The sequence below is a fragment of the Globicephala melas genome, chromosome 5 (assembly GCF_963455315.2).
Source record: "Globicephala melas chromosome 5, mGloMel1.2, whole genome shotgun sequence".
Classification (NCBI taxonomy): domain Eukaryota; kingdom Metazoa; phylum Chordata; class Mammalia; order Artiodactyla; family Delphinidae; genus Globicephala; species Globicephala melas.
Genome location: NC_083318.1, coordinates 102967833 through 102995244, shown reverse-complemented (window position 1 = coordinate 102995244; position 27412 = coordinate 102967833). Strand labels below are relative to the sequence as shown.

Sequence of the window (27412 nt, the reverse complement as noted above, 5' to 3'; positions counted from 1 at the left end):
CATCTAGATGGGGAACTTATCTTTTTTTTGTATCTCCAGTGCCAGAAGTCTAGAACATAAAGGTTATTACATATGATTACTACATACATGCAATGCAGTTGGAATAGCGACGTTTCAGAGGTGAAGAGAATATGTGGGGAAAGGGAAATAGATTACTTAGGTTTGATGAGACTAGTGTGTGCTAAGAGACTAGTGTGTGCTAAGAGTTTTGTGGGTGGTCAGGAGCTAGAGTAGTACAGGATGTGAAGGGTCAGAACATGACAAATGGCAAGTCGGGCACTTTGTACCAAATTAACCTTGACAGATGAAATTCATTTGTTAGTCTAGCTCCAGTTGCTTTTTTACCTTTCCTTACCAAGGGAAAAAAAATAACTTTAGCAGGGTTAGTTTACTGATACATTAAAAAGTCTAGCATAGAAATGGACTATGGTGTAGAGAACAGTTCCTGATACTGTAGTTGAAATAAAGGATCGTTATAATGTTCTTGTTTCTGCTATTGTCCACACCCATTGTCTAAATTCTAAACCCTGTTTAGTCTCCATGAATGGGCTCACAATGCCCTGATTCTTAATAGTGTTGTTTAATTTCCTATTCTGTACTTCATAGACTGCCTCCTGGATTTCAGACCTCTCATGATTTTATTTGTGAATTACCTGAATTTTCAGTCTCCATCCAAACAACCTAGATTCCTAATTTATAGTCCACTCTGTTCTTTGAGGTCTGTGTGCATTTGTACTGGATTGTTGCTAGCATATGTCTCCCAGTCATAGGCTGGTGCCTGTCACGACTGTTCTGCTCTCAAGCCCATCTGGGGTCTTAAGGTTCTTGTACTAGATTCGTAGGTTTTGCCATCCTTGTCCACAAAGTCCCCATTGTATTCTCCTCATTACTAATGCTGTCTGTCTCTCATCCAAGAGCATACAGGGCAAATTAGTTTGTACTCCTATTTCAATTTTTTAATTAGAAATGAAATGCCAAAAATGTCTAAGGAAATGGCTTTATTACCAACTACAGGTCCAGAGCCTAAGGAGGTTTAAATCTTCTTTCAGATTATGTGAGAATTAGATTTTCGGAGGTCAGTATATATTAAAACCGTACAAAGATCTTTAGTTTAGATTCTGGGCTCAGAACATTAAAGCCAGTTTTGTTTTGTTTTTTACTAATTAAAGCTTGGACATACTCAAAAGATGTAAGTATGTAATTATTCATTGTGTGGGAATGTCCCACTCATTGCAGGACAACCAGCATTGGTCGATAAGCCACATCTTCTATTATTGTGGCACACCAAAACATGCCCACAGATCTCCCAAATGCCTGCTAAGGGTTAGTGTCACCTCTAAAGAAAACTACTGGTTTAGAGTATTCAATTTTCAAGTGCTGGAACTGGGAAGGAACCCACAGAGCATGTGAGTGCTCAAAACCTGAACAAAATCAGCAAGAAAGAGACGAGTGACTATTGGGTAAACATCCGCCAGTGTGTGCCACAAGGAAAAGGCTAGCTAGTATTCTGTAAGGTTCCTTCTCACTACAGAATCCAAACTATTTAATGTCATAAAAAGCAATGTAAGATCATTTATGGGTAAATAATAATCATGGATAATGGATATTTACATTATATATATTCCTAAATCATGATTCAAAATAGCAATTTCTTCAATTGCTAAATATAATTAATAGAACTTCTCTTAATGATAAACAAAAGATATAGCAATTGAGATACTTAAAATCTAAGCTGGCAATAAATAAAAAAGCTGTCATGTGGCAGTTTAGAACAGTGTTAGTGACTAAAATTTTTCAATGTTTAATGCAGTAGCATTTTTGGTATTATTGAGAGCAAATGAAATCAACACTATTTAATTCAAATTTGCCTAATTAAAACTATGCATTATTTTATATCTCAGTTCTTTCTGAGAAAAGGATGTAGATACATTCTTTCATTCTTCCTCATATGGCTGTTATAACAGATGATCAGGGATCACCTCTGAAGTACCTAACATAGTCTCTGGGGCCAGTATATGTTCAGTAGGTGTTTGCTGCATAAATAAATGGTTTTAATGAAACATTTCAGAAAAGACGATGCAGATCTAAGAATATTTTATCATAAATAGTTTTAATATTGAAAACAAATTTTTCTTTGCATTTTTTCTAAGATATTTTACTCCAGGTTATCTTACATGGACTAATATATATATTTTTTTCTGTGTTAAATGCAGGTCTATATAATTATTACAGATGACAAAGTATTAGTAATCATTGAAAGAACAGGCTTTTCTGTATCTCATTGTCATTCTGGTTTTTCTCTTGTCTCAAGTTTTTGTTGTTCTTTTTCACAGGGATTCGATAAACAAGTGGATGTGTCATATATTGCCAAACATTACAACATGAGCAAAAGCAAAGTTGACAACCAGTTCTACAGCGTGGAAGTGGGAGACTCAACCTTCACAGTTCTCAAGCGCTACCAGAATCTAAAGCCTATTGGCTCTGGGGCTCAGGGAATAGTTTGGTAAGTGGGATGGATTTAACTTCTATTTTTCGAAGGAACGTGCTGTATGTGTTGACTACATACACAACACAAACACACAAACACAAATAAATAGCATGACTTGAGGGGGGGAAATCCATTCTACCAAAGAAAAATAAATTTATGAGCATTATTAGTAATTTACTACCCATTGGCTAACAATATGTACATCTTTGCTTGTGACTAGTTTTTCTAGTCACAAAAAAATCCATTATGCAACAACCATAGAGAAACCAAGTAAACCAGAGGTTTTCTAGCTGTTGCTAAAGCATTTAAAAAATTTTATTTGGATGTTTTCACAGCAAGAAATGAGAGAATATGTGTTCAGATAACCAGCAAGTAAAATTCCCTAGTCTGAAGAAGTATAAATGAGATCTCAAATGTTCCAGTGACTTTTAAAGTTCAATGTTTAAAATTCAGTTGCCTATTAGAAAAAGTGGCATTTAAAAAAAATGTTTGTTGAATATTTCCAAAATGGAAAAATCCTGGGCTCCTTAGTAACTACTCTTTTATGACATTTTGAGTGGCAAATTGAAATGATGACAAATCAGGATTTGACTTACCTGTTATAAAACTCTTGCAAAAGTGATGATAGATTGATAAGGATTTTTTTTTAGGTAGTTTTAACTTGCAGTTTAGCAACCAAATGTATTTAGTATGAACTTATTAGTATAATAATTTTCAGTTTGGTGGCTCACAACTATAAGTAAAAATTTAGGGCATGAACTATAAATATACACGTATTTATTTATAAAGGATATTTACTTATAACAATATATTTGTTATGTGAATTACTGCTAAATTAATAATATCCATTTAAAAACAAAAACATCCCTTTTAAGAGATGAGATGAAGTTGAAATAAACATTATTTTAAAAAAAATTTTGTTTTAAAACTCCCTTTTTCCACTCATTTGATTTTTCTTTTTTTTTTGGTGAAAGAAATCTAATACGGTACAATTATTTTTCAAACCTTCATTTTATATTTCATAAGATGATTCTAAAATCTGGTTCACTTCATTTTTAAACTTTTTTTGTTTTTTTAAGACTATATTTTAGAGCAGTTTTAGGTTCACAGCAAATGGATAGGAAGGTACAGATATTTCCCATATATCCCCTGCCCACCCACATACATAGTCTCCCCCAGTATCAACATCCCCCACAAGAATGGTACATTTTTTACAACTGATGAACCTACACTCACACATCATAATCAACAGAACCCATAGTTTACATTAGGGTTCACTCTTGGCGTTTTACATTCTGTGTGTTTGGACAAATGTAAAGTGACATGCATCCATTATTATGGTATCATACGGAGTATTTCCACTGCCCTAAAAATCCTATATACTCCACCTATTCATCCTTCTCCCTACCCCTAACCCCTGGCAACCATTGATCTTTTTACTGTTTCCATAGTTTACCTTTTTCAGAATGCTGTATAGTTTGAATCAAACAGAATATAGTCTTTTCAGATTGGCTTCTTTCACTTAGTAATATGCATTTAAGTTCCCTTCATGTCTTTTCATGGATTAAAAGTTCGCTGAATAGTATTCCATTTTCTGGGTGTACCTTAGTTTATTTAACCATTCATCTACTTAGGACATCTTGGTTGCTTCTGAGTTTTGACAATTGTAAGTAAAGCTGCTTTAAACATTTGTGTGCAGATTTCGTGTGGACATAAATTTTAACGATTCACTTCATATTGACAACTCATTTTAAGTTCACTCTCAGTGCTTAGTCAATGCAAATGGCAGAAGTGCCTGGTTGATGCACTACTAAATCATTTACTAGCACTTAAACCTCATTTATCAAATATACCAATGCTTTTATTGAAATTCACCTAGTAAATTTCAATCTCTCCTAATGTCAATCAGGAGACAAAAATCAATTGTTTTTGCAATTTGAAGATGGAACATTTTAATATTTTAAAATAATGGGCCAAGCCTTTTATTTTGTAGGTAAACAGCTAAGTAAATTTTTATTTTCAATGTTTATTTGTTTATTTATTATGGTGCAAGGATGCAGGTGAACCTCTTTGTGACACAAAATAATTTCAAGGTGTGGTAGGCAGAATAATGGTCCCTCAAAGATGCCCAGACCATAATCTCCAGAATTCTTGATATGTTATCTTATATGACAAAACTTTTGACATATAACTTTAAGATTAAAGGCCTTAAAATGGGGCAATTATCCTGGAATATCCAGGTGGGACCTATCTAATCATATGAGTTTTTAAAAGTGGAAAGAAAGAAGAATGGGTCAGAGAGATGCAATGAGAGAGAAGGGATAAGAGATTCAAAACATGAGAGGGACTTGCCTTATTGTTGCTGGTTTTGAAGATAGAGGAAAAGTGTCAGGAGACAAGGAATGGGGTGGCTTCTAGAAGCTGGGAATGGCCCTCAGCTGCCAATTAGCAAGAAAATGGAGACCACAGTCATACAACAATGAGGAATTGAAATTTGCCAGCAAATCCAAATGAGCAAGGAAACATATTGTCCTCTAGCACCTCCAGAAAGGAATTCAGCCTGCTGATATCTGGACTTTAGCCCCGTGAGACTCATGTAGGACTTCTGACCTAAAGAACTGCAAGATAATAAATTTATGTTGTTTGAGCAGCTAAGCTTGTGGTGATTTGTTGTGGCGTTAATACTAATACACATAGTATAGTAAAGATTCTACTATTAAGATGATTGCTATTCTTCAAAAAGCTGGCACACTGAACTATAGTGTTGTCAAAGGAAGGAGTTCAGGGTGCCTCTGTCAATCCTCCCCAAACTGTGGAATTCCCTTTTTCCTTCCAAGATGCATATCTTTTACCTTAGGTTACATGTGACCAATGCTAGGAGGATAAAGTGTGTTTGGGAGAGATCAATAATAATTATTAGTAAGTTTTAATTTATTTTCTAGATTACAAGATATGTTTATATTTTCTTCTGCATTCTACTGAATGGCTTGGATACCACTTGGAGAGTGGGAACCCTGTTTAAGAGGTCACTGCATTCATGAAGAATTTTCAAAGAGAAATAGAAAATAAAACAAAACCAAAAATTCTTATGAAGGAGGAGAGATAGGAGATGGAGAAAACAGTGATTCCTAGCTACCTTTTTTAAATGGAAAATTGTAGAACATGAGAAAGTTTTTCTAAGATCCTCAGTTTGGATGCTCAAATATTCATTGGAATTGTTTCATTTTCTTTCAGATAAAACTGCCACGAAAATGAGAACTACTAATAAAAGGAAGTTTTATTTAATGATTCAAAAATAGGCCCAAAGCAACATTTTGCTTAAGAAGTTAACAGATTGTCCCAGAAAGATTTGAAAATCTACTAGTACTAATAATTTTGTATGTTTTATAGGGCATATTGGGCTTCTGTTTCTCCTTGTATAGGATGGATATCTCATACAAGGTCTTAGGTATAGTAACTGAAATAAACTCCAGTAAATAAAATGTCCTTGATCAAAATTTTTACTCCAGGCTTACAATAAATTTATCAGCAAATTTGTCAGTAAAAGGACAACTGAATTCCAAAATGTTAGTCTTGGAGTTTCCTGGGATTATTATTAGTCTTTTAGTCAGTAGCTGAGGGAAATAAAACTAGCAAAGATGAAGTTGAAGGGGCAGAAATGGGATGGCATGTTTCTCTACCTCATCTTCAGTCTTCCACTCTACCATGGGCACAGATGCCACAATTCCAGCACATTCCTCTCTGGACATGAATATAGTTGTCTCTTCCTCAACCTAACTTTGAGTTATCTTTGTTTACTTATCATAACCTGGGTTTGTAATGTACTATTTTTCTCGAAGATTTATTTTTGTAGTAATTTGTCTTATCAACCTGCCTTATATTTAATTTCCTTCCTATTGCCTTTTGTCAATGGTGCGTTCATCCACTTCTCTCACACTGAACACGCATCCATCCCCCAGTATGCTTGTAAAATCCACACCTTTCCTCTATTCGTGAAAACTCAGATTTGCATATTTTGAACGTCCCACACAATCCTGAGTATAATAATTGGGAGAAATGGAAACTCAGTATCTGGGGCCCAGAAGGAGGTGGAGGGCAGACAATGTGAAACAGATGATTTATTTATTTTACTTTACTTTCTTTAGAGCAGGAATAAGACATGGAGGAACCAAATCCAAAAGAGATGCTCATTAGCAATTCTTTTATTTTGGCATATATTACTATAAAATTCTGTGTGTGTGTATTAGAAGGATTTTTAGTTTTCAGGTATAATTGTTGATATATTGGTACTTATGTCACAGAATCCCCATCCTCCTAACTTGTTTGAAATGGATTCTCATTTCTCCTGCTCCAGTTACCTTAAACTTGTTATTGGTTTCTTACACTTTGTTTCCTCTCTTTGGATGGCTTCACTGCTTATTTTTTTATCAGGAAAACAAATAGGCAATACTAAAATATCTTCAAAAAGAATTCACCATTATCATGCTATTTTTTCATTCACCATGGATGATAGACCAACTATATCAGTATTAAGAATCATTAAATAAAATCTAATATGAAATCTTTTGGAATAAGTAAAAAATTTATTTCTACCATGGAGGAAAAAATGAATATTATCCATTGAAACAAAAAGAAACAATGATTATTCTCCTTCTCCAAGTGAACAAAGAAGTCCTCTATAGTTTCCTAGGTGGGGAATTGTAAAGTGATCTATAAAATGTGTTTTCTTTTTGTTTGTGTTTTTTTTTGTTGTTGTTGTTGTTATACTTTAAGACTTTATTAAAGAATACATAAGAGAGAAATTTCAGAAATGTATTCAACATTTTGAACTAATACCCTTAATCAGGTACACTTAATATTTGACCAAACCCGTTTGTATTTTATTTCATTTAGAAAAGTTTATATTTTATTAAAACTTATTTGAGTTGCAGAATGCCTTTCATCAATAATGTAGTCTTTTATCAGCCTTTAGAAACAATTTTTTTTACATCTTTATTGGAATATAATTGGTTTACAATGGTGTGTTAGTTTCTGCTTTATAACAAAGTGAATCAGTTATACATATACATATGTTCCCATATCTCTTCCCTCTTGTGTCTCCCTCCCTCCCACCCTCACTATCCCACCCCTCTAGGTGGTCACAAAGCACCGAGTTGATCTCCCTAAGCTGTGCGGCTGCTTTCCACTAGCTATCTATTTTACGTTTGGTAGTGTATATATGTCCATGCCACTCTCTCGCTTTGTCCCAGCTTACCCTTCCCCCTCCCCATATCCTCAAGTCCATTCTCTAGTAGGTCTGTGTCTTTATTCCTGTCTTACCCCAAGGTTCTTCATGACATGTTTTTCTTTTAGATTCCATATATATGTGTTAGCATACGGTATTTGTCTTTCTCTTTCTGACTTACTTCACTCTGTGTGACAGACTCTAGGTCCATCCACCTCACTACAAATAACTCAATTTCGTTTCTTTTTATGGCTGAGTAATATTCCATTGTATATATGGGCCACATCTTCTTTATCTATTCATCTGATGATGGACACTTAGGCTGTTTCCATCTTCTGGCTATTGTAAATACAGCTGCAATGAACATTTTGGTACATGACTATTTTTGAATCATGGTTTTCTCAGGGTATATGCCCAGTAGTGGGATTGCTGGGTCATATGGTAGTTCTATTTGTAGTTTTTTAAGGAACCTCCTACTGTTCTCCATAGTGGCTGTACCAATTCACATTCCCACCAGCAGTGCAAGAGTGTTCCCTTTTCTCCACACCCTCTCCAGCATTTATTGTTTCTAGATTTTTTGATGATGGCCATTCTGACCAGTGTGAGATGATATCTCATTGTAGTTTTGATTTGCATTTCTCTAATGATTAATGATGTTGAGCATTCATTCATGTGTTTGTTGGCACTCTGTATATCTTTGGAGAAATGTCTATTTAGGTCTTCTGCCCATTTTTGGATTGGGTTGTTTTTTTTGTTATTGAGCTAAACGAGCTGCTTATAAATTTTGGAGATTAATCCTTTATCAGTTGTTTCATTTGCAAATATTTTCTCCCATTCCGAGGGTTGTCTTTTGGTCTTGTTTATTGTTTCCTTTGCTGTGCAAAAGCTTTGAAGTTTCATTAGGTCCCATTTGTTTATTTTTGTTTTTATTTCCATTTATCTAGGATGTGGGTCAAAAAAGATCTTGCTGTGATTTATGTCATAGAGTGTTCTGCCTATGTTTTCCTCTAAGAGTTTGATAGTTTCTGGCCTTACATAAAATGTGTTTTTAACAACAGTAGTCAGGAGCCAGATGAACAAATCATTTCAGAGCATTTTTCTCATCATCAGAAGAGGATGTGAAAGTGGCGGCAAAATTCAACGACCAAGTTTAGCAGAGAAAACTTGCAAAGTTTGGTCTCCCCCTTAACTGAAAAGAGCTGATTGCACAGTTTTAAACGACGGGACGTAAAACCATATTCTTTCTTTCTTGGGCTTGTTCTCTTTGTCATCTACATGTAATTAACTTGTAAGCAGTCCCAATCCAATTTTGCAAGGTGATCTTTTACAAGATATTTATGTCAAAGATGTAAGCTAAATACTGAAAAAGCATAGATTTATAGTGGCTTATTGTAAAAAAATCTGTACCTGGAAAATTAAATATTTAGAAACAAATGTTATATACTCTATATTAACTAAATTTTCCTAAAATTCCAGTTAGAGCAGGATGATATAGAAGTAGAAATAATTGTAGTCATAAGATGCCCTGGAAATAATGCAGTGGATTAATCTATCTTAAATTATATATATATTCATATATGTATATACAGAATGAATGTATAACAAATACATAATTTATAATATATTACATATGTATATATAATTTATATACATACTAACCCAATGGATTAGTTTATCTTAATTGAATTTATATGCTATATATTTTACACACATGTATTTTATGTATATAGGATATAAATTATTTTGTTTTTCACAAAAATTTAAAAAATCATTTCTGGTGAATGTCCTTCAACCAGCGGTCTGTAGCAACAAGCTCCCATGCAGATAAACAATCTAAGATTTAAATTGCCAGTCATGTTCAGCAGAACCTTGGGTGTTCACATATTCTTATTCCATCACCCTCCTTTGATAAGTGGATATTGGTGAGTATGGTGAGCCTGCCTAGCAATGTCCTATCAGCCCAGTCGAGTTAAGTGTTAGATAGACTGAAGAGAAGTCTTGAGTTCCTGTACCTGTGGCTTTTTTTTTTTTTTTCTATTTAATATGGGTGTGATCTACCTTGAAGGAGGACAGGGATAGAAAACATTCTATAAGAAACATCGTGATCCAGGAAACTTAGTCACAGCATTGTATCTAGTGGGCCCTTCCTTGGCTCAGCATCTGAAACTGCAGCTATATTATCTTTGTACCTATGTATACATATGTGTTTGAATCTTGTTTACTCCCAAATAGGATTTAAAGTTATGGAAAAAGATAAATGTGACTTAGTATCCACCTAACATAAGGGATTTGAGGGAAGATGGTAACCCTATCCCTTGGAGTAGAGTCTCCTTAAGGGTAATGATATGTGATAAGGCTAAGTTGTTGACTGAAGGAGTAGAAAGAAAGGGGTTTTCTTTGTGGTTTGTTTTGCTTTTGTTTTTTAAAATGTGGAACATAGTTTGAATCTTTGCCTTCCTATTTCCACATAGTACTAGTAAGTAGAAATACTCTGGGTAAGCCAGAGCACTCATCAAAAACCAAACCAAACACGACAATACAACAGAATCAAGAGCCAACCCCCCAAAATCTCAGAATTTGTTCAAATGCTCAAAATAATTACTGATAATAGTGCCAAGTCAAGACACATTAGTAGAACAATCACCATTTGAAGAAGTGGAATCTTCTTCAAATAATAATAGCTTCTATATGCTTTAAAAAATGGTTTATGGAAAGTCCCCCTTTTTTAATGTGCTCATTTTCATTAAAAAAAAAAAAGACATTATTGACTCACTGATGCTTTTAGCCCCTTTTCTTATCTTGGTGATGAATTGGAGCTATTCTATCTAGACTCTGATTTAATCACCCTTGAAATAATGGCACACATTTACAAAATCACTGGCAAAGGTTAGGAGATATCTGTAGATATACACCAAAACAAAAGAGTTTGAACCTTGGCCATGTTAGGGTATATGATGGAAAGATAGTCAATATCTATTTATTGCTGATTAAGATTGGGAGGGAAATTAATTAAGTAAATTATCTGAATTCTGTAAAATATTTACACATTTAAATATTGATTCAATTACAGATATTTTAAGATACCTTATATTATCGTGTTCAGTCATTATAGTTATAGATATACTTACACCTTAGAATAATTGAATTTCCCATTGTGCTTTATCAATGATAGTATTTAACATTCAGTCTTTCAGAACCTTGGTTTACTCATCTGTAAAATGGAGATATCAGGGGCTTCCCTGGTGGTGCGGTGGTTGGGAGTCCGCCTGCCGATGCAGGGGACACGGGTTCGTGACCCCGTCTGGGAAGATCCCACATGCCGCGGAGCGGCTGGGCCCGTGAGCCATGGCCACTGAGCCTGCGCATCCGGAGCCTGTGCTCCGCAAGGGGAGAGGCCACAGCAGTGAGAGGCCCGCATACCGCAAAAAAAAAAAAAAAAAAAAAAAAAATGGAGATATCAGTATCTTGCAGTACTCAAAAAGTATAAAACAAACTAGATATATGAAATTGCCTTATAAATCTGGTATTGTCATGAATTTTAGTAGATTCAAGGAAGGTAGACTTAATGTTACTCTTTTATATCAATGGAAAATTGCAAAAGGTCAACATGTGTAACCCAAGAAGATGGCTGATTGTAACAGTTGCTTAATCTTCAGACTGTGCATATTGTTTGCATATTGTAGTTGAGAATATGAGTTTTAAAAAATGACTTAACTAATGCTCCATGATTGAGTCAAGAAAAGAAGCATCTGAACATTTTCATTCCTATCTTTCAATCTGAGTTTCAGTTAACCTAGGATATTTATAATATTTATACAAGTTTTAAATATTAGTTTTTAAATTTGCAACATGGCTACACACACGCAGCTAACCATCTTTAAGCACAGAATTTGGATAGAAGAATTTTATGGTAATGAGGTTGATGGTACAAAGAGAGATGGTGAAATCATCCAGAGGGTGATCAGACTTCCTAAATAACACAAGAGACCTGATCAGTGGGTCCTGAATGATGATTTTGTTTCTGAAACTTCCATGATCCTGTGGTGCATTTCTCTTCTTAGAGTTCCAAACGAGCCATTACGCTAAATGATGCAGCTTTACTAACACGTTTCCATTTAGCCTCTGACCAGGGGCCATGATTACCATCTGATCCACATCTGGAATATCAGCACATCTTGTATCCTTGTTATTTTCCATTAATTTTATAATTTAGACCCTTTATTTCAAACTTATTTTTTAATTAAAAAATTTTCAATTATGGTTTACTACAGGATATTGAATATAGTTCCCTGTGTGTATATGTTTTTAATTGCAACCTTCTTGATATAAGGAGCATTGAGCTTTAAATATTGCCTTTTGTATTGGTAGGGCAGTTGAGGCTGTAATGGTCCAGTGTAGTAGGACAGAATAAGACACTGTATTCTCCTTCCATATTTCACTGTTAATTCTTGGCCCTGTTGCATAGCACAAGCCCCAAATATTTACTTACTGTATTGCTTGATTGGTGATTAAGACTTGTAAGTATCACCTTTTATCCTTCACAGAGAAAATGTGGCTCTGAGTAACCATGGGCAAGGTTTAGTAGCAGTATGTTTACAGGGAAAAAAATTATAAATTCCATACTTCTGTTTGTTAACCATAAAGTATGTATGTGTTCATCAGTGCAATAACTGATGCTGAAGGGGTTGGTCGTATAAAATATTAAAAACTATATTTGGTTTTACAGTGTATTATGGACATGTATTCTGAATTCTGTCTTTCTTTCATAAATTTGTAATCAATTTATATCATTGTAGTTAAAATTGATAGCAAGAGTTTGTAGCCCAGAAGCATTTTTGTTGGTAGAAGGGAAAAATAGTCATTTAAATTCCATAGATAATTATTCACTTATAGATGACTGAGTCTTCTCTATAAATCAGTTATTGATATAAATGCTAATGTCCTTATCAGCAGAAATAATTAGTAAATCAATTCTATTTTTTCAGTTTCTACTTCAATCCCAAAGATAAAAAGTTTGTGACACTAATTCTTATTTCTTGTAGGACCTGTCTTCTAGGGCAGCGGTCTCCAACCTTTTTGGCACCAGGGACCGGTTTCCTGGAAGACAGTTTTTCCACAGACGGGGTCAGGGTGGGGTCATCGAGGGAGAGGGCGTGGTTCCGGAATTAATGCCAGCGTCGGGGAGCAGCAGATGACACTTCACTCGCTCGCCGGCTGCTCACCTCTTGCTGTGCAGCCCAGTTCCTAACAGGCTTCGGACTGGTACTGGGACCCCTGTTCAAGGGCATCAATAGGTATTTTTATTGCAAAAATAAAATTAGTTTATGCTTCATGAACTCTTTTGCCAGATGCATACATTCTGATTGTTAGGATTAAAGTGCATTCATGGTTATAATTTTTTAAAGAAACCTGAAACCCAAATATAAATACCTAAAGGCTTAATCCTGCACTATCCTGCATTTTGGGAAAGACAGCATTCCTCACAGAAAGGAAGCAATGTCTTCAGTTAAATGAAATTATGCTAAATAACAGATGGCAATTGCTGCTCCTCGGATTCCAGAAATCATTCTCATTTACTACTCTGAGACCTGTCCATTCTATCTGTAGATTAAGATAATTTAAAAAAAAGAAACAAAAGGAGAGCAGGTAGGTGTTATAAATAATGTAACTAAAAATACTGAGGTTTCGAGGAGCTTTTTATAAGGCTCAGAGGAAAGGTACTTGGCCCCTCTCTGCTATGGAGTCATGCTTCTGGCCTGTTACAGCATCATGTTCTGTTTATAGAGTCTGAGCTCTCTTGCTAATCATGGATTTGAACACAGAAGCTGAGGACAAAGGAAGACATCTTTTAGAAGTTCGAGTGACAGCCCTATCATCCTCTGGTTCTGCTCTCTATTCCTGGATTTGTTAAATTTATTTAAAATATTTGACCTTGTCAAGTGAATTTCACTTTACACGTCCAGTGTTCTGAATCCAGCGTTGAACCATTGCATTTAAGCTTTTTTGTATGATGGGGTTGTCAATCACCAACAGAGAGGGAATTTAGCCACTTCGTTTAACATGGGGTTTCTTTTCTTTAAAGACATGTACTTAAGAGACCTCTTAGCTGTGCTTTTCTTCATCTATATTCACCTTTATTTTTTATCGTTAAAAATGTTTTCCACAGAAGATTTTAATATATCTATTCATAAAGTCAAGATTTTACTTCCAATCCAGGGACATACAATGCCAAATATATTTTAAAATTTTTTCTTTGGGCTCATCTAGAACCGGAAAATATGGCTGGGGAAGGTGTGCCCTGCACCAGGACACATGGATGGGGGAGTGTGTAGGGGCTGATACCCAGGCTGCCCTTCACCTGCACAGCAGCGTGCCCGGGTCGGGGTGTTCCCTTTATCCTGAGGAGCTACATTTTCCTAATTCACACATCACACCTGAACTGCTATTGAATGAATGAACTTTAGATTTCAGGTGACTGAGGAGAGACACTCAATTTATCTAGCAAAAATACTAGTTGGAGAGTAACTAGTATGCAGTGGAAATCTAGTAAGTTTAGGATGTTAAATAATTCACTGGCACGGGAATGTAAGAAATTGGAAGGGAATAGGGAGCAGAGGAAAATTAAAAGCCAAATTGTCACACGTTAATGCTGTTCCTTCTCTCACCTCCTTTCTGTCCCTGTATCTCCTTAAAGACGTCAGTCTTTCAAGGCATCCCTGTTCTCTGAGTCTGTCATTCTCCTGCTGGATTAACATATTTCCTATTTAGCCTGAAACCATGAAAATAATTTCACAGTCTCAGAGGCTCTCTATTTTCTTACCACTCTATCTTCTGTAGCTCTCTGTTTTTTCCAAACCCTCATCCAGGGCAGCCCAACTGGCTGTTTTCTCTGCTCCTGCTGGAGCCTGAGCCCAGCTGGAGAAATCACCTAATTATGCTGACTTCCTCCATTATGAGTTTATGAGCTCCATCCTCAGCCGGGCCCTTGTTGCTGCTTAGCAATCCTTTTACTTATGTGTCTCATCAGCCCCCTACCTCATTTCCCATGATAGCTGTTACAATCCTTTTATAACCTTAATTGCAAGCACCCAGTTCCACTTCACCCACCCTATTCTTTGTGGAAGGCTTGCTTCCTACTTCCTGGAGAAAACAGGTGGCCTCAGTCAGGCATGTGAGCTCTCAATTTCCCCTTCCACCTCCTAACTCTGCAGTCTTCCCTGCCCGGTTAGCTCCTCCATGAGGGGCTCTGGAGGCGGGCACCCACCAGTGTTCTTAATTCCATCCCCTGCCCCTGGGGTCTGTCACTGGTTCTCTGTCTCACTTCAACTGTCTCTTCTCCAGTAGCTTCTTCTGCCCTGATGGTAGAAGATCTTCCACCCAATTCTTATGTAAAAAAAGTTATTTTGCATGTGCTTGCCCCTCAAGTTTTGCCCCTCTTTGACTCTCTTTCCTTCATCATCAAACTTCTGGATAAAGTAGTCTGAATTTAGTGCTTCTGCATACTATTTAAATTCTCATTTCACAGACAGTCCCAGTTCTATTACCATCATCCCTCTGATGGAGTAGGTTGCTATGGAGAAGGCTATCATTAACCCCTAAATGGCTAATAATTGACTGACTTCTTTTTCAGCCACCACTTATTTACTTCTCTGTAACGTTTGGGAATATTAAGTATTCATTGACTTCTTCTCGAATGTCATCTTCCTTTGATTTTCAAGCTAGGAATTTTCAAAATCTGCCCTTTGTTTGGAATTGGATGAACTGGCCAGCACATGAAGGGCAGCATAACATAGTGGTTAAGAATACAGACTCTGGAGCCAGACTGCCAGGTTGGGATCTTGGCTTACTCTTACCTGTGAGTGTCCTCAGTTACTTCATCTGAAGATGGGGCTAATAGAAATATGTATGTATAGAATTGTTGTTAAAACAAACTAAATTAGTTAATACAGTGCTTGGCTTTAGTAAGCAGCCAATACATGTTAGTTTTCATTAGTGTTAGCTGGCCTGGGTCATGGCCATTTTCTGAGATTGGCTAGATAGAGAACAGTCTTTGATAGTTCAATACTCAGCAAGATAATAAAAGAATTCAAAGCTCCTGAAGGCAAGATTGGAATCAGGAGCCAGAGCAAAAATGAGCTAGAAAGGTGAGTACTAATTCTAACTCCTAACGAGAGGGAGATTCTAAATGAGAGATGGAGGCAAACGCCAAGAACCAGTAGAGAACTAGATCAAAGTGGGAGAAATTTGGGAACAATGGAATGAAACTAGGACAAGTGTCATGAATATTATTGGCTGGTGGGTGAGTGGTAGTGATGTTAAACTGGGTTGAAGCCAGCTGTTTCCTGATTCCTTCCTACTTCTATAACCAAGAATTATCTGTCTCTTTTATTGGTCATCTTTCTCTACTCTTCAAATATTTGTATGCTTTAAATGTTCTCCCGCCTTTGGCTTTTCATTTCCCTTCACAGTTCAATGTCTAATGTCTTCCACGTTTATATCATTCTGGCTACACCTTATCTCTTTTTTTTATTGACATAATGGATATTTCGATGATCCACTTCAAATATACATTTTTATTGAGGTATAATTGCCATATAGCAGTATATTAGTTTCAGGTATACAGCATAGTGATTCTATATTTGTGTATATTGCGAAATGATCATCACAGTAAGTCTAGTTAACATCTGTCACCATACACAGTTACAAAAAATTTTTTTCTCGCGAGGTGAACTTTAAGATTTACTCTCTTAACAACTTTCAAATATGCAATACAGGATTATTAACTATGGTTAAAAATGTAGGTCATCTATACAGCGATCTGAGGAGCCAGGCTGATGAAGGCTCTGCCATATTCACCTTGCAGCATCTAAGGTCTCCAAACAGCGGAGGGGGGTAAAAGCATGGAGGAACTCTTATTGGACAGACCCAGAAGTGGTGTGCTTTCCTCTGTTTACAGTCCACTGGCCAGAGCTGTTACACGGCCACCCCTAACTGTTGAAGAGGCTGGAAATGTCATCTAGCCAAGTGCCCAAGAAGAGGAAGGGGCTAGGATTTGTAGTTCCTATTTTAAATGTCTATCATCACCCCTCTGAATCCAATGTCAGTACCTCTCTGATATGCTTCCACATCACCCTGTATTTGCTTTATCAATCATCATTATGCTATTTTTTATATTGTTTCTTTATAGTATCTCATTTCCCACTAGACTGTAAGCTCTTACAGGCAGAGACTGTCAAGCTTGCTCCCAATTGTGTCTCTAAAGCTTAGCACAGTGCTGGCTTAGAGCAGGCACTTAATAAGTATTTTCTGCTGTTAAACTTCCTGTTTTCTCTTCTTCATCTCCTTTTCACTCCCCAGCTCACTGGAGTCCGCTTCTGTTCACCCTGCTCTGGGGGAACTGCTTTCACTAAGTTCCCAGTAACCAATTCCAAAGACAGCAAGCACTCTTGGATCTCTGTCCTCTTCGGTTTGGCACTTGCCACTTCATTTTGGTACTCTCCTCTTGAAAGTTTACCTCTGAGATTTTCAACTCTACCTTCTCTAATCTTATGTGGACTCCTTTTCCCTAAAATTGGCTTGCATGGGGGGCTCTTAAGTGTTAAGGGCCTGTGACCTTACAAATAAAGGAAAGAGTACATTTTTAAAATCAGGAAAATCCGTGTACCCCATCAGAGAGGAAATGCTGGATGCTGGAGGTTGGGTGTGCGGAGAGGAAGAGTGAGAGAGAGAGAGAGGTCTAGAGAAGCAAGAGAAGAGGATAGAGACAGAGATGTAGAAACAGAAATAGTGGGGGAGAAATGGGTGACAGATGCACAAAAGGAAGAGGAAGAGTGGAGACGGAGAGACATAGGGACACAAAGAGGCCGTTGAGAGACACCCAGAGAAGGACAGAGACAGAGAGACTGAAGATACCAGAAAGTGAAAACATATTTGTTAGAGAACAATTTCTGAGGAAGCAGGAAGATACTAATGGGATTAGCTTTAAACAGAGACAGTAATTCTTCATGAAAGAGCAAAACTGAGAAAAATGCTTTTTCTTTCTTTTGTTTACAGAGAACTGTGTTTGATATATTGTGTAACATTTCTTCACTAATGTTGCTTTACTCTCAAATAGAGGTAGAGATTTGAATAGACAAAGAAGTCTTTTGACCATGCAGCTACATAAGAAAAGGCAATTGAAAGGAAAAGTAGGACAAAAGAGAATACCATTAGTCACAGAGCAATTCTTATAAAATTGACACTTCACTGTTTCTTTGCACTTTGAGGAGGATGAAACTTATTGGTTGAAGTGCCTTATTATTAATACCTTCTCTTTTGGTAAATATGGTAATAGGTAGGGAATAGAAACATAGACGCAGCTACCATGTCCATAGCAGACAACTTATCTAATGGTGTTCATAGATCTCTGCTTCTTTTATAGCTCATTATAAGTTTTTAACATCTATATTACTTGTTTTGTCCTGAAAGCAAACATGAAGTTTCTAGATCAGAGGTAGAATATTATTACTTTCAACAACAACTGCATCAGTTACCTATGTCCCCTTCTCCCCTTTCAGGGCTATACTATAAAAGCCAAATGTTATCCTGTACATGCAAAGGGGTTTTTATACTACCGAGAAGAAGAAATTATGAACCTCAGAGTTTGTATAGGAAATGCTACACAGCTGCAGTCTCCTCCTTCTGAGAGGGAGGGAAGGAAGGAGGGGGAGAGAGAGAGAGATCTAATATCCCCAGTAGCAACAAATCTTCTCCAGGAACAGAAAGGAAAGGTCCCTATTTTACAGTCCATTGGAATGTAAAAGGATGGCTCTGGGTTTCACTTACTTTGAAATATAAACACATTTTCTCTGGAAGTCTCTGTTTATTCACTCTTTAATTTCCAGGATTTGTGCTTTAACCAGGTTCCAGTTTTCTTTGCTCAGAAAGCCCTAATAATGCAGAAACATTAAAATACCTCTATGAAGTACGTACTATTATTCACATTGATAATATGAAAGTCCAGCTTTATAAAGAAATAACGTTTCTGGAATCAAATAACTTTGTAAAATGGCTATTTAAAAATAAGTGTTTTGCCGTTAAAAAGATGCTTGTTTTTAACAATCCTCATTTAACTAAAATGCAAGATATTTTACTACTTTAAACTAATTTATAAGTGCACATGATGTGGCTATATATATAAACTTATTGTTTTGTGTGCATAAATAAAAATAACCCCTTTAAACATACCGGAAGAAAAGAGACCAGTGACTTGGTCCCTCTTTACAGGTATATTGCTAACTCCTGTCATATGAACTCAAAAATATTTATTAGTTAATTTAGTTTGGAACACAATAATAGAACAAACAATGTGGTTGAGATTCAAAGTTATTTTCATCCAATTTAACATGCTTAGCACCTGATAACGATTTTTCTTGGTTATCAAAAAGCATGTCAGAGGAGCTTAAACTTTTGCCAATATAAGAATTTTTTTTGTTTGTTTTTTTGTTTTTTTGTGTTTTTTTTTGCGGTATGCGGGCCTCTCACCGATGTGGCCTCTCCCATTGCGGAGCACAGGCTCCGGACGCGCAGGCTCAGCGGCCATGGCTCACGGGCCCAGCTGCTCTGCGGCATGTGGGATCTTCCCGGACCGGGGCACGAACCTGTGTCCCCTGCATCAGCAGGCGGACTCTCAACCACTGCACCACCAGGGAAGCCCAATATAAGAATTTTTAAAATATGAAATATACCTTTGGGAATTGGAAGAATGTGCATTAATAAGATTGAAAGGGTAAGCAATTCTTTACTTTTGTTTCCATGTCTGTTTCCTCGTAGTGAGATGATTTGCCTCAACGTCAGGACCCTCATGTATTTCATTGAATTCACTTATTTATTTATCACCTATTATGTTCCAGGCACCATGCTAGATGCTGGACCTACTGTCATAAGGAAAAGTGGATATTTCCAAATTGTTGTCTAGTACATAGGATCCAGTTCTATATATCTGTGTTAGATAGGATATACCTAAAGATACTCTAACAAAGATATACAAAGTATAGTGGCTTAAACATTGCTTTCTTCCATAAAATTCTGAGCTGCTAAATGGTTCCAGGGGGTAGGGCAATTCTGTTTCACAAGGTGATCCTGAGATCATGATGAATCTTAACAATGTTGTTCTTGCCCACATGGCCAAAGCCACTAGGATCACATTCCAGTTTGTGGGAAGAGATGAAAAGCAAGTGGAAAGCAAGTGAAATTATGTTTCACTCTGTTCCCATCCATCATCCTAATCACAAGTTACATCTGGCTGCAAGGGAAGCTGGAAAGTATATTTTTGCTGAATACCATGTGCTTATCTAAAGTAGGGAGGTTCTTATAACTATGAGAGGAAGAGGATGGATTTTAGAACATTACTCTCTGAAATAGTCAGTCTTCAGTTTCCGGATCTGATGACTGATATCCAATTCCTCTTCTTGTTCATCTGACTTTGACTTGTGGGCCCTGCTTCAAATCAGTGTGGGTTTTAGTTCTTGATCCCTCTAAGCTATGTTCTAGCCAGCTGTATTATATGGATTAGGGCCAACTGATTCTCAAGAATGCCACAGTGTAACATAAATTACATGATAAACAAATGGATTAGTATCCTGCTAGTCTGATTCAATCACCCTGTCTCCTTCACCCTGTTTTCCTAAAATCTTCCACACTGTTTGGAACACAAGAGGGACTGAATGAATAATGAACAAATAAATGGCATGTAGTATAGTAGTGGCTCAACTTATGGTCCTATTTTTTCTTATTTTATTTTTGTTCAACTCTGTGAATCACATTACTGGGGACAGGAAGAGAACCAGGCATAGGGCTTTGAATGTTTAGGGTAAGAGTTATTGCTTGCATTTTTTTATCTTCTGTTCTATATTAAGTATCCAAGATATTTGAGGACAATCATATACTTAAAACATGTGAAATTATAGAAAAGAAACATATCATCTAACTGCCTATTTTACAGATAGAAAACTGGGGCCTAGATAGAGAAATGTTTGCCACTTGTCATATGTTATTCATATTAGGGCCTTTTGACTTTCAATTCCTTGCTCTTTTTAATATCACATCGATCCATTGATTCTGAGCTTTTAAGTGCCTGATAACTGGCAGGCACACAAAGGCTCATACTCTGAGTCTCATACTCAAATCAGCTGCCTCTAAACCAAGTGCACCTTCTTTGTCCTTAGTAGTTCTCAAAGTGTGGTCCCTTGGCCTGCAATATCAGCATCCAACCTCCTGGGAACTTGTTTGAAATGCAAATTCTTGTGTTTTACCCCAGACCCAGGAACTCAGAAACTCTAAGGCCCCAGCCCAGCAAAGTGAGTTTTAACAAGCCCTTCAGGTGATTCTGATGCTCACTCAAGTTTCAGAGCCACTATCCTGCTTTGACAGGACAGCACACAGCATATATTAAGACATTATATGGTATAGACAACCAACACCAAAGCTACCAATTGTTGAGTGCCTATGATATGCCGTTCTCTGTATAGATACTCTATGTATCTAGTCTCATTTAATCGTCACAATAGACTGGCAAAATTGTTAATATCATCAGTATTTCATAACTGAGGAACGAAGGCTTAGTGAGGTTAAGTTGCCCCCTAACTCACACACCCAAAATCAGACAGTGGAAGGGACAAGGTTTTGGGGGTTTTTTTCCACATAATTTTATTTTTTTAGACAATTTTTTTTCTTTTTTTAAAAATTATTTATTTATTTATTTTTGGCTGCTTTGGGTCTTTGTTGCTGCACATGGGCTTTCTCTAGTTGTGGTGAGCTCTTATTGTCTAACTCCAATGACCATGTGTCTTCTAAAGCACTGTTTTAAAATATATATATATATATATATATATATATATATACGAATAACTTACTCATTGAGTGTTATGGAAAATAAGAATATTTGAAACACAAAGTTTTCAGGACCATGAACTGCTTTCAAGTTTCCTCTAGTTATAATGTGTTCTCTAAGATGATGCTTCGAATTTTAACAACCTTCTTTTGGTATTGCTGGTATATGCAAAATAATATTTTGACACAAAAACTTGTCAGCTTAAGTAATTTGTCTCCTCTGTTTTTACTGTTTGTAGAACTTGGTGAGTGGTCTGGTAGAGACAGGTGTGGAACCTTCACAGTTGATGTTTCTCCCAGAAGGCACTGCTTGAGAATTGCCTCATGACCCTTAAGAAATGGGCTTCATCCTGAGTATGTCCGAGAGTCTACATGGCCAGAAATATCCTAGTTTCTGCAAATGAAGGGAGACTTGACTCTGAAATAAATTAAATACTCTTTATCCTGTAGTTCATCATTCCCAAATGACTGGGGGACCAATTGACCTGTCTCTTCTCAAACAGTTATTGATACCCAGAGATACCTGAGTGTGTAGAGTATAGATGGTGAAACCTTAATACACTTTCTTACTTGACCTTTTACTTTTGTAGAGAGTGAGTCCTGAATAAACATCGCCCCTTAATAATTTGCCTAAAGTGAGTGGCTCTGGTTAGTGCTAAGAGGAAACTCTGGAGACTGTTTTTGTAGAGAAGTAAGATTTTCCCAGAGAAGCAGGATATATGTATATCTGCTATACCTATATATACATGTGTGTATATATATATATTAGAGTGTGTCTGAAATTTTGTAACTAATTCAATTCTTTTAACATTGTGTAGGCAAAAACCTATATTTTGGGGCTGGTTATATTCATTACATGTTTACTTTGCATTTTTTATAAACTTTTGGTGATGAACATTTTAAAAAATCATTCCCCTCAGTATTACATATTTCTTTAGCATCACAATTTGAGTTAATTTTATCACCCACCTGAAGTTCCCTTCTTTTTGAATGGCAGTTTGTAGATTAAAAAAAACAAACTTAAAAAAACAAACACCAGGGCTTCCCTGGTGGTGTAGTGGTTGAGAGTCCGCCTGCCGATGCAGGGGACACGGGTTCATGCCCCGGTCCGGGAAGATCCCACATGCCGCGGAGCGGCTGGGCCCGTGAGCCATGGCCGCTGAGCCTGCGCATCTGGAGCCTGTGCTCCGCAACGGGAGAGACCACAGCAATGAGAGGCCCGCGTACCGCAAAAAAAAAAAACAAAAAAAAATTACCAAAGGGATCTGGATTTAAAATCTGTTTGGGTTTGCACGATGCCATTACCATGTATATTACCTGAGTGACATAGGTAGGTTACTTACAAGCTCTGATCCTCATTTTCAATGTCAGTAAGGAAGCATAAAAAATGCCCAGCACAGTCTTTGGATGTATAGTAGATATTTAATTCCTGTAATTCCCTCCTTCACTATGGCAAAAAATTATGACAAACAAAATGGATTTCCTCCAAAAAACCAAAGGAACTAGCAATATTTTCATTTTTTTCTCCCAGAAAAATAAAAATCCTACAGATAGTTTTGAGGAAACAATGCTATTCAATGAAATAACTATAAAAATAATAACACATATGTCATTTATTATGTTAATTGATCTTTGTGGTTGGAATCTTTAACATTTTTATTAACTGAAATGGAAGGAGAAAAAAAACTTCCAGTAGTATATTTTAGGATTGACCTATCCTTGGGCTCCAAAAGAGCAGGATTGGATACAGAGTCTCTGGAAGCAACTGAATTACTAAATTTGGGCAGTTTGTGTTGATATTTGGGTCCATCTATTGATGCTTCAAAATAGTGACTTAATTGGGAGTCCTAAAACAAAGGAGCAAAGGAGATAATCTAGCTAAATTATCTGAGTCATCAAAAGGATGAAATTCGTATTACTTTCTTGGTAGTTTGCTTGTAATCCCTTCATAATTGTTTTGTTCTTTCCCATGGGACAATTAAAATCGAGATGGTTAGCTTCCCTTTGTCCTTGTTCCGTGTGACGAATTCCAGCTGATTTAGACTGAAGTAAAAACTCGTTGACGAGCAAGGAGACCTGGATGACTAAATTCACTGCTAAAACTTTCTGACTGGGATTCCCTGGTGGCGCAGTGGTTGAGAGTCCGCCTGCAGATGCAGGGGACACGGGTTCGTGCCCTGGTCCAGAAGGATCTCACATGCCGCGGAGCAGCTGGGCCCGTGAGCCATGGCCGCTGAGCCTGCGCGTCCGGAGCCTGTGCTCCGCAACGGGAGAGGCCACAGCACGGAGAGGCTGTGTACCGCAAAAAACAAACAAAAAAAGTTTTGACTTGAGTCTGTCTTGTTCAACTGAGGCTGCTGTAACAAAATACCATAAACTGAGTGGCTTATAAACAACAGAAATTTATTTCTCATAGTTCTGGAGGCTAGAAGTCCAAGATCAGGTTGTCTGAATTGGTCAGGGTTCAGTGTCTTGTGAAAGCCTGTTTCCTAGTTCATAGATGGCTGTCTCCTCACCGTGTTATCACATAGTGAGAGAGGAAGCAAGCTCCCTCAGGACTCTTGTAAGGACACTAACCCCATTTATGAGGGCTCTATCCTCGTGATCTCATCTAATCCTCATTATCCCAAAGATCCCACTCCTTAATACCATCATGTTAGGGGGTAGGGTTTCAACATTAATTTGGGAGAGGGTACATAAACATTCAGTCCATAGCAGGTCTGTGGTGGATACACACTGAGGTAACCCCCAATGAGTCAAACCCTTGTATAGCCCTCTCCTTTTGGGTGCAGATGGAACCTGTGTCTTACTTCTAGTCAGTAAGTATGGAACAGGTGATTGGAAGGATAATCGCTTCCTTGATTAGGTTATAAGACTCCATCTTATGAGACTGAGTGAGAGATTCTGCTGCTAGCTTTGAAGGAATGAGCCCATGTGGTAAGTGGGCCATGAGCTGATGACCTGTATGTGGCCTTCAAAAGCTGATAGGAGCCTCAGGCTGATGGCTAGCAAGAAAATACAGCCCTCCATCTTACAACCATAAGGGACTGAATTCTTCTAACAACTATGTAAACTCAGAAGAGAATCTTGAGCTCCAGAAAGTTTCTTTAGCTTGCAGACACCTTGACTGCACCTTGATTGTGAGACTCTGAGCTAAGGATCCAGCGAGGCTATGCATGCATTGACTCCGGACCCACAACAACCCTGAGATAATAAATGTTTGTTATTTTAAACCGTTAAGTTTGGGATAATTTGTTATTCAGCCTGGAAAACTAATGCAAGGTCATCTCATTTGCCCTCTCAGGCTTCTTCAGTTAATCCTCATAAGTAGATGAGATTCTTAGAAGGATGGTGCCTTGGAAATGTGTCAAACATACCTACATTCCCGTGTCTGGAGGATTTTAGACAAGTTTATGTCTAATGGCTATTGAGTCATTAACTTGTTAGCACTAGAAGTAGGTTTTGCATTGTTAAACTTTGCTGAAATCAAGGAATTCAACACCTATTTTACTTAAATATACACCTTATGAGTTAAGGGGGGGTGGTGGTCACTCCTTAACACAGAGCATGATGAAACACAAATAAGCCTTCTCAGACAGAGTTTTCCAAAGAATACTGTGTACCTGGTTTTGTCCTTCCTCTAACTACCAGGAGGTTCTGCTCAGTGAAGATATTGAGGTAACAGTATCTGTACAGTTTGTTGGGGAGTACTCTGATGATTGTATAGAATTAAATGAGAATGACTGAATCCATGCTGTGAAAAAATAAAAAGATAAATACTTCAGAATATAATTAAGTGACAAATCATAATGAATACATAGTGAGGTTTTGACCAAACATCCTGTTTCTCCTCATCAATGGAATTATCATAGACTTTAACATTCAACATACATAGATTTCAGCCTAGCCTCTGCCATTTATTAGCAATATGACCTAAAGCCCCCAGAGCTTTTCTCCTTATTTGCAAGATGAGTATAATAATACCTACATCATAGGATTATGTGAGGTTTTGTAAGGATTAAATTTTATAATATAAGTAAAATACAACATGCAGTGTGTGACACATATTAGATGCTCAACAAATTCTGGTTCCGTCTCTTCCTCCCTAGGCCCCAAACAACACACACACATGCACACACACTCACAAATATGTGTGCATACCCACACCCACAAACACCTAAAAGAACTGGTGAAAATTCTTTGGTCTGGACTAAAGATTATTTTCTATTCTGGTCTGGTCTTGATATTTCTTTTTGTCTTACTAAATGTGAGTTATGCTTGTCTTTTTTATTGCGTCAATATTATATCAAAAGATTATTTTCTTTAGGGTTATCCTATTACATTGCTCAAAGTGCATTTTAAAAAGTCTAATCTGTATTGGTAAATTCTACAGAGCTTTGTTTTGTTTATATTGAACACAGGATCCTCCCTCCCCCTTACCCCCAACGAAGATATGGACCTCATGATGTAATTTCCTCAGTTCAGGGATTGATTTCTCCTTTGTCACTACATCTGAGGTGTTTACTGTACCTTTTAGTATCTTGTTCACTGGTCCAGTATCTCATATTCACCATGGAATTATAATTTTTTGTAAGATACTCGTATCATTTTTTTTAAACAATATCCATTTTGTAAGATAGTTTCATGATTCCTTCACATAAATCTTGGTCATTAACCATGCTGAGCTTGACTTGTATGTTATAGTACAGCTGAACTCTAGAACATAGGACAGTCTTGTAGAACCTGGGTCTCAAATAAGCTATATGGCTTTGGGTAAGTCAGTAGTCTTCCTTAGGCCTCAATTTCCTCTTGTATAACCAAAATTAGCATATTGGTTAAATGATTAGAAGTCTTTCTAGCTAAAAATTCAGAGTCTTGATATGTAGCTCATTTGCTATTTATGGAAATGCACAATATGCTTTTTCTTCTCTTTTGAAAATTACTGCTGACAAGCACAGTGCTTTCAGCACTTAACAAAGTATTTATTGCGCATCTGTTAGGAAGCATGGCTTGGGAGCCTGGGAAGTAATTACCAAGTCTCAAGTCTCTGCAGCTAATAGTTTGTGTGTCTGTGTGGGTTTGTATGTGAGTGTATACCTGTCTGCACACAAGCATACCCACATGTATGTTTAAATTGCAGCCAGTTGCAAACTGAATTTATACATACATTTTTTTCCATTTGAATGATGAGGAGAATATATAATGTGTACTGCCAAAGGTAATACTTTTTCCATTTTCCTGGCTTCTGTTTCTTTGGAAAATCTGAAACACCTGAATATTATTATCAGTTTACAGATCAAATAGAAGTAATAGACTGGAAAAAGTGTGTGTGTGTGTGGTGGCAGTGGGATAGAGGGAATGGAGTGGACTGATGTTTTGCAAGATTGAATTATTAATTACTGTTAACTAAGGTTTAAGTTGAGTTACCTCAAACTTTAAAATTTATCTGACAATAGACCTTTTCCTTTCAGTGACATGAATATATGACTCTGTATCTAGATAAATTAGTGGTCTATGAATTCACAATTATACTTGACAATATACATAGGAAGAGGATGGTTATTGAATCTAGAACTAGAGACACTTAATTTGGAGAGAGCTTGACTTTTCAGGGAGATGGAAGATATCTTCAAATATCTGAAGACACCTGTGTCGATAAATGAGTAAACTTACTTAATTTGGCTCCAGAGGACATACATAGGATTAATAGGAGTTGGATTTGGTTTGATTTAAGAGAGAACTTTATCAGAGTCAGAGCTATTCATCAACGAGTTGTCTTCCCTGTGAAGCTGTGAGCAATTGATTACTGAAAGTTTTTAAGCAAAAGCTGG

General features: G+C 36.9%; 1 protein-coding gene across 13 annotated transcripts in view; it reads left to right on the top strand.

Moving 5' to 3' along the window:
• The window catches only part of MAPK10 (mitogen-activated protein kinase 10), a 361784-nt gene that overhangs the window by 207163 nt on the left and 127209 nt on the right, over positions 1 to 27412 (top strand). For all 13 annotated transcript variants that reach the window (XM_060299612.1, XM_060299611.1, XM_060299614.1 and 10 more), the window contains one exon: positions 2334 to 2503. In XM_060299612.1, the coding sequence (XP_060155595.1) occupies positions 2334 to 2503 (170 nt within the window). The remainder of the gene's footprint in view (positions 1 to 2333; positions 2504 to 27412) is intronic.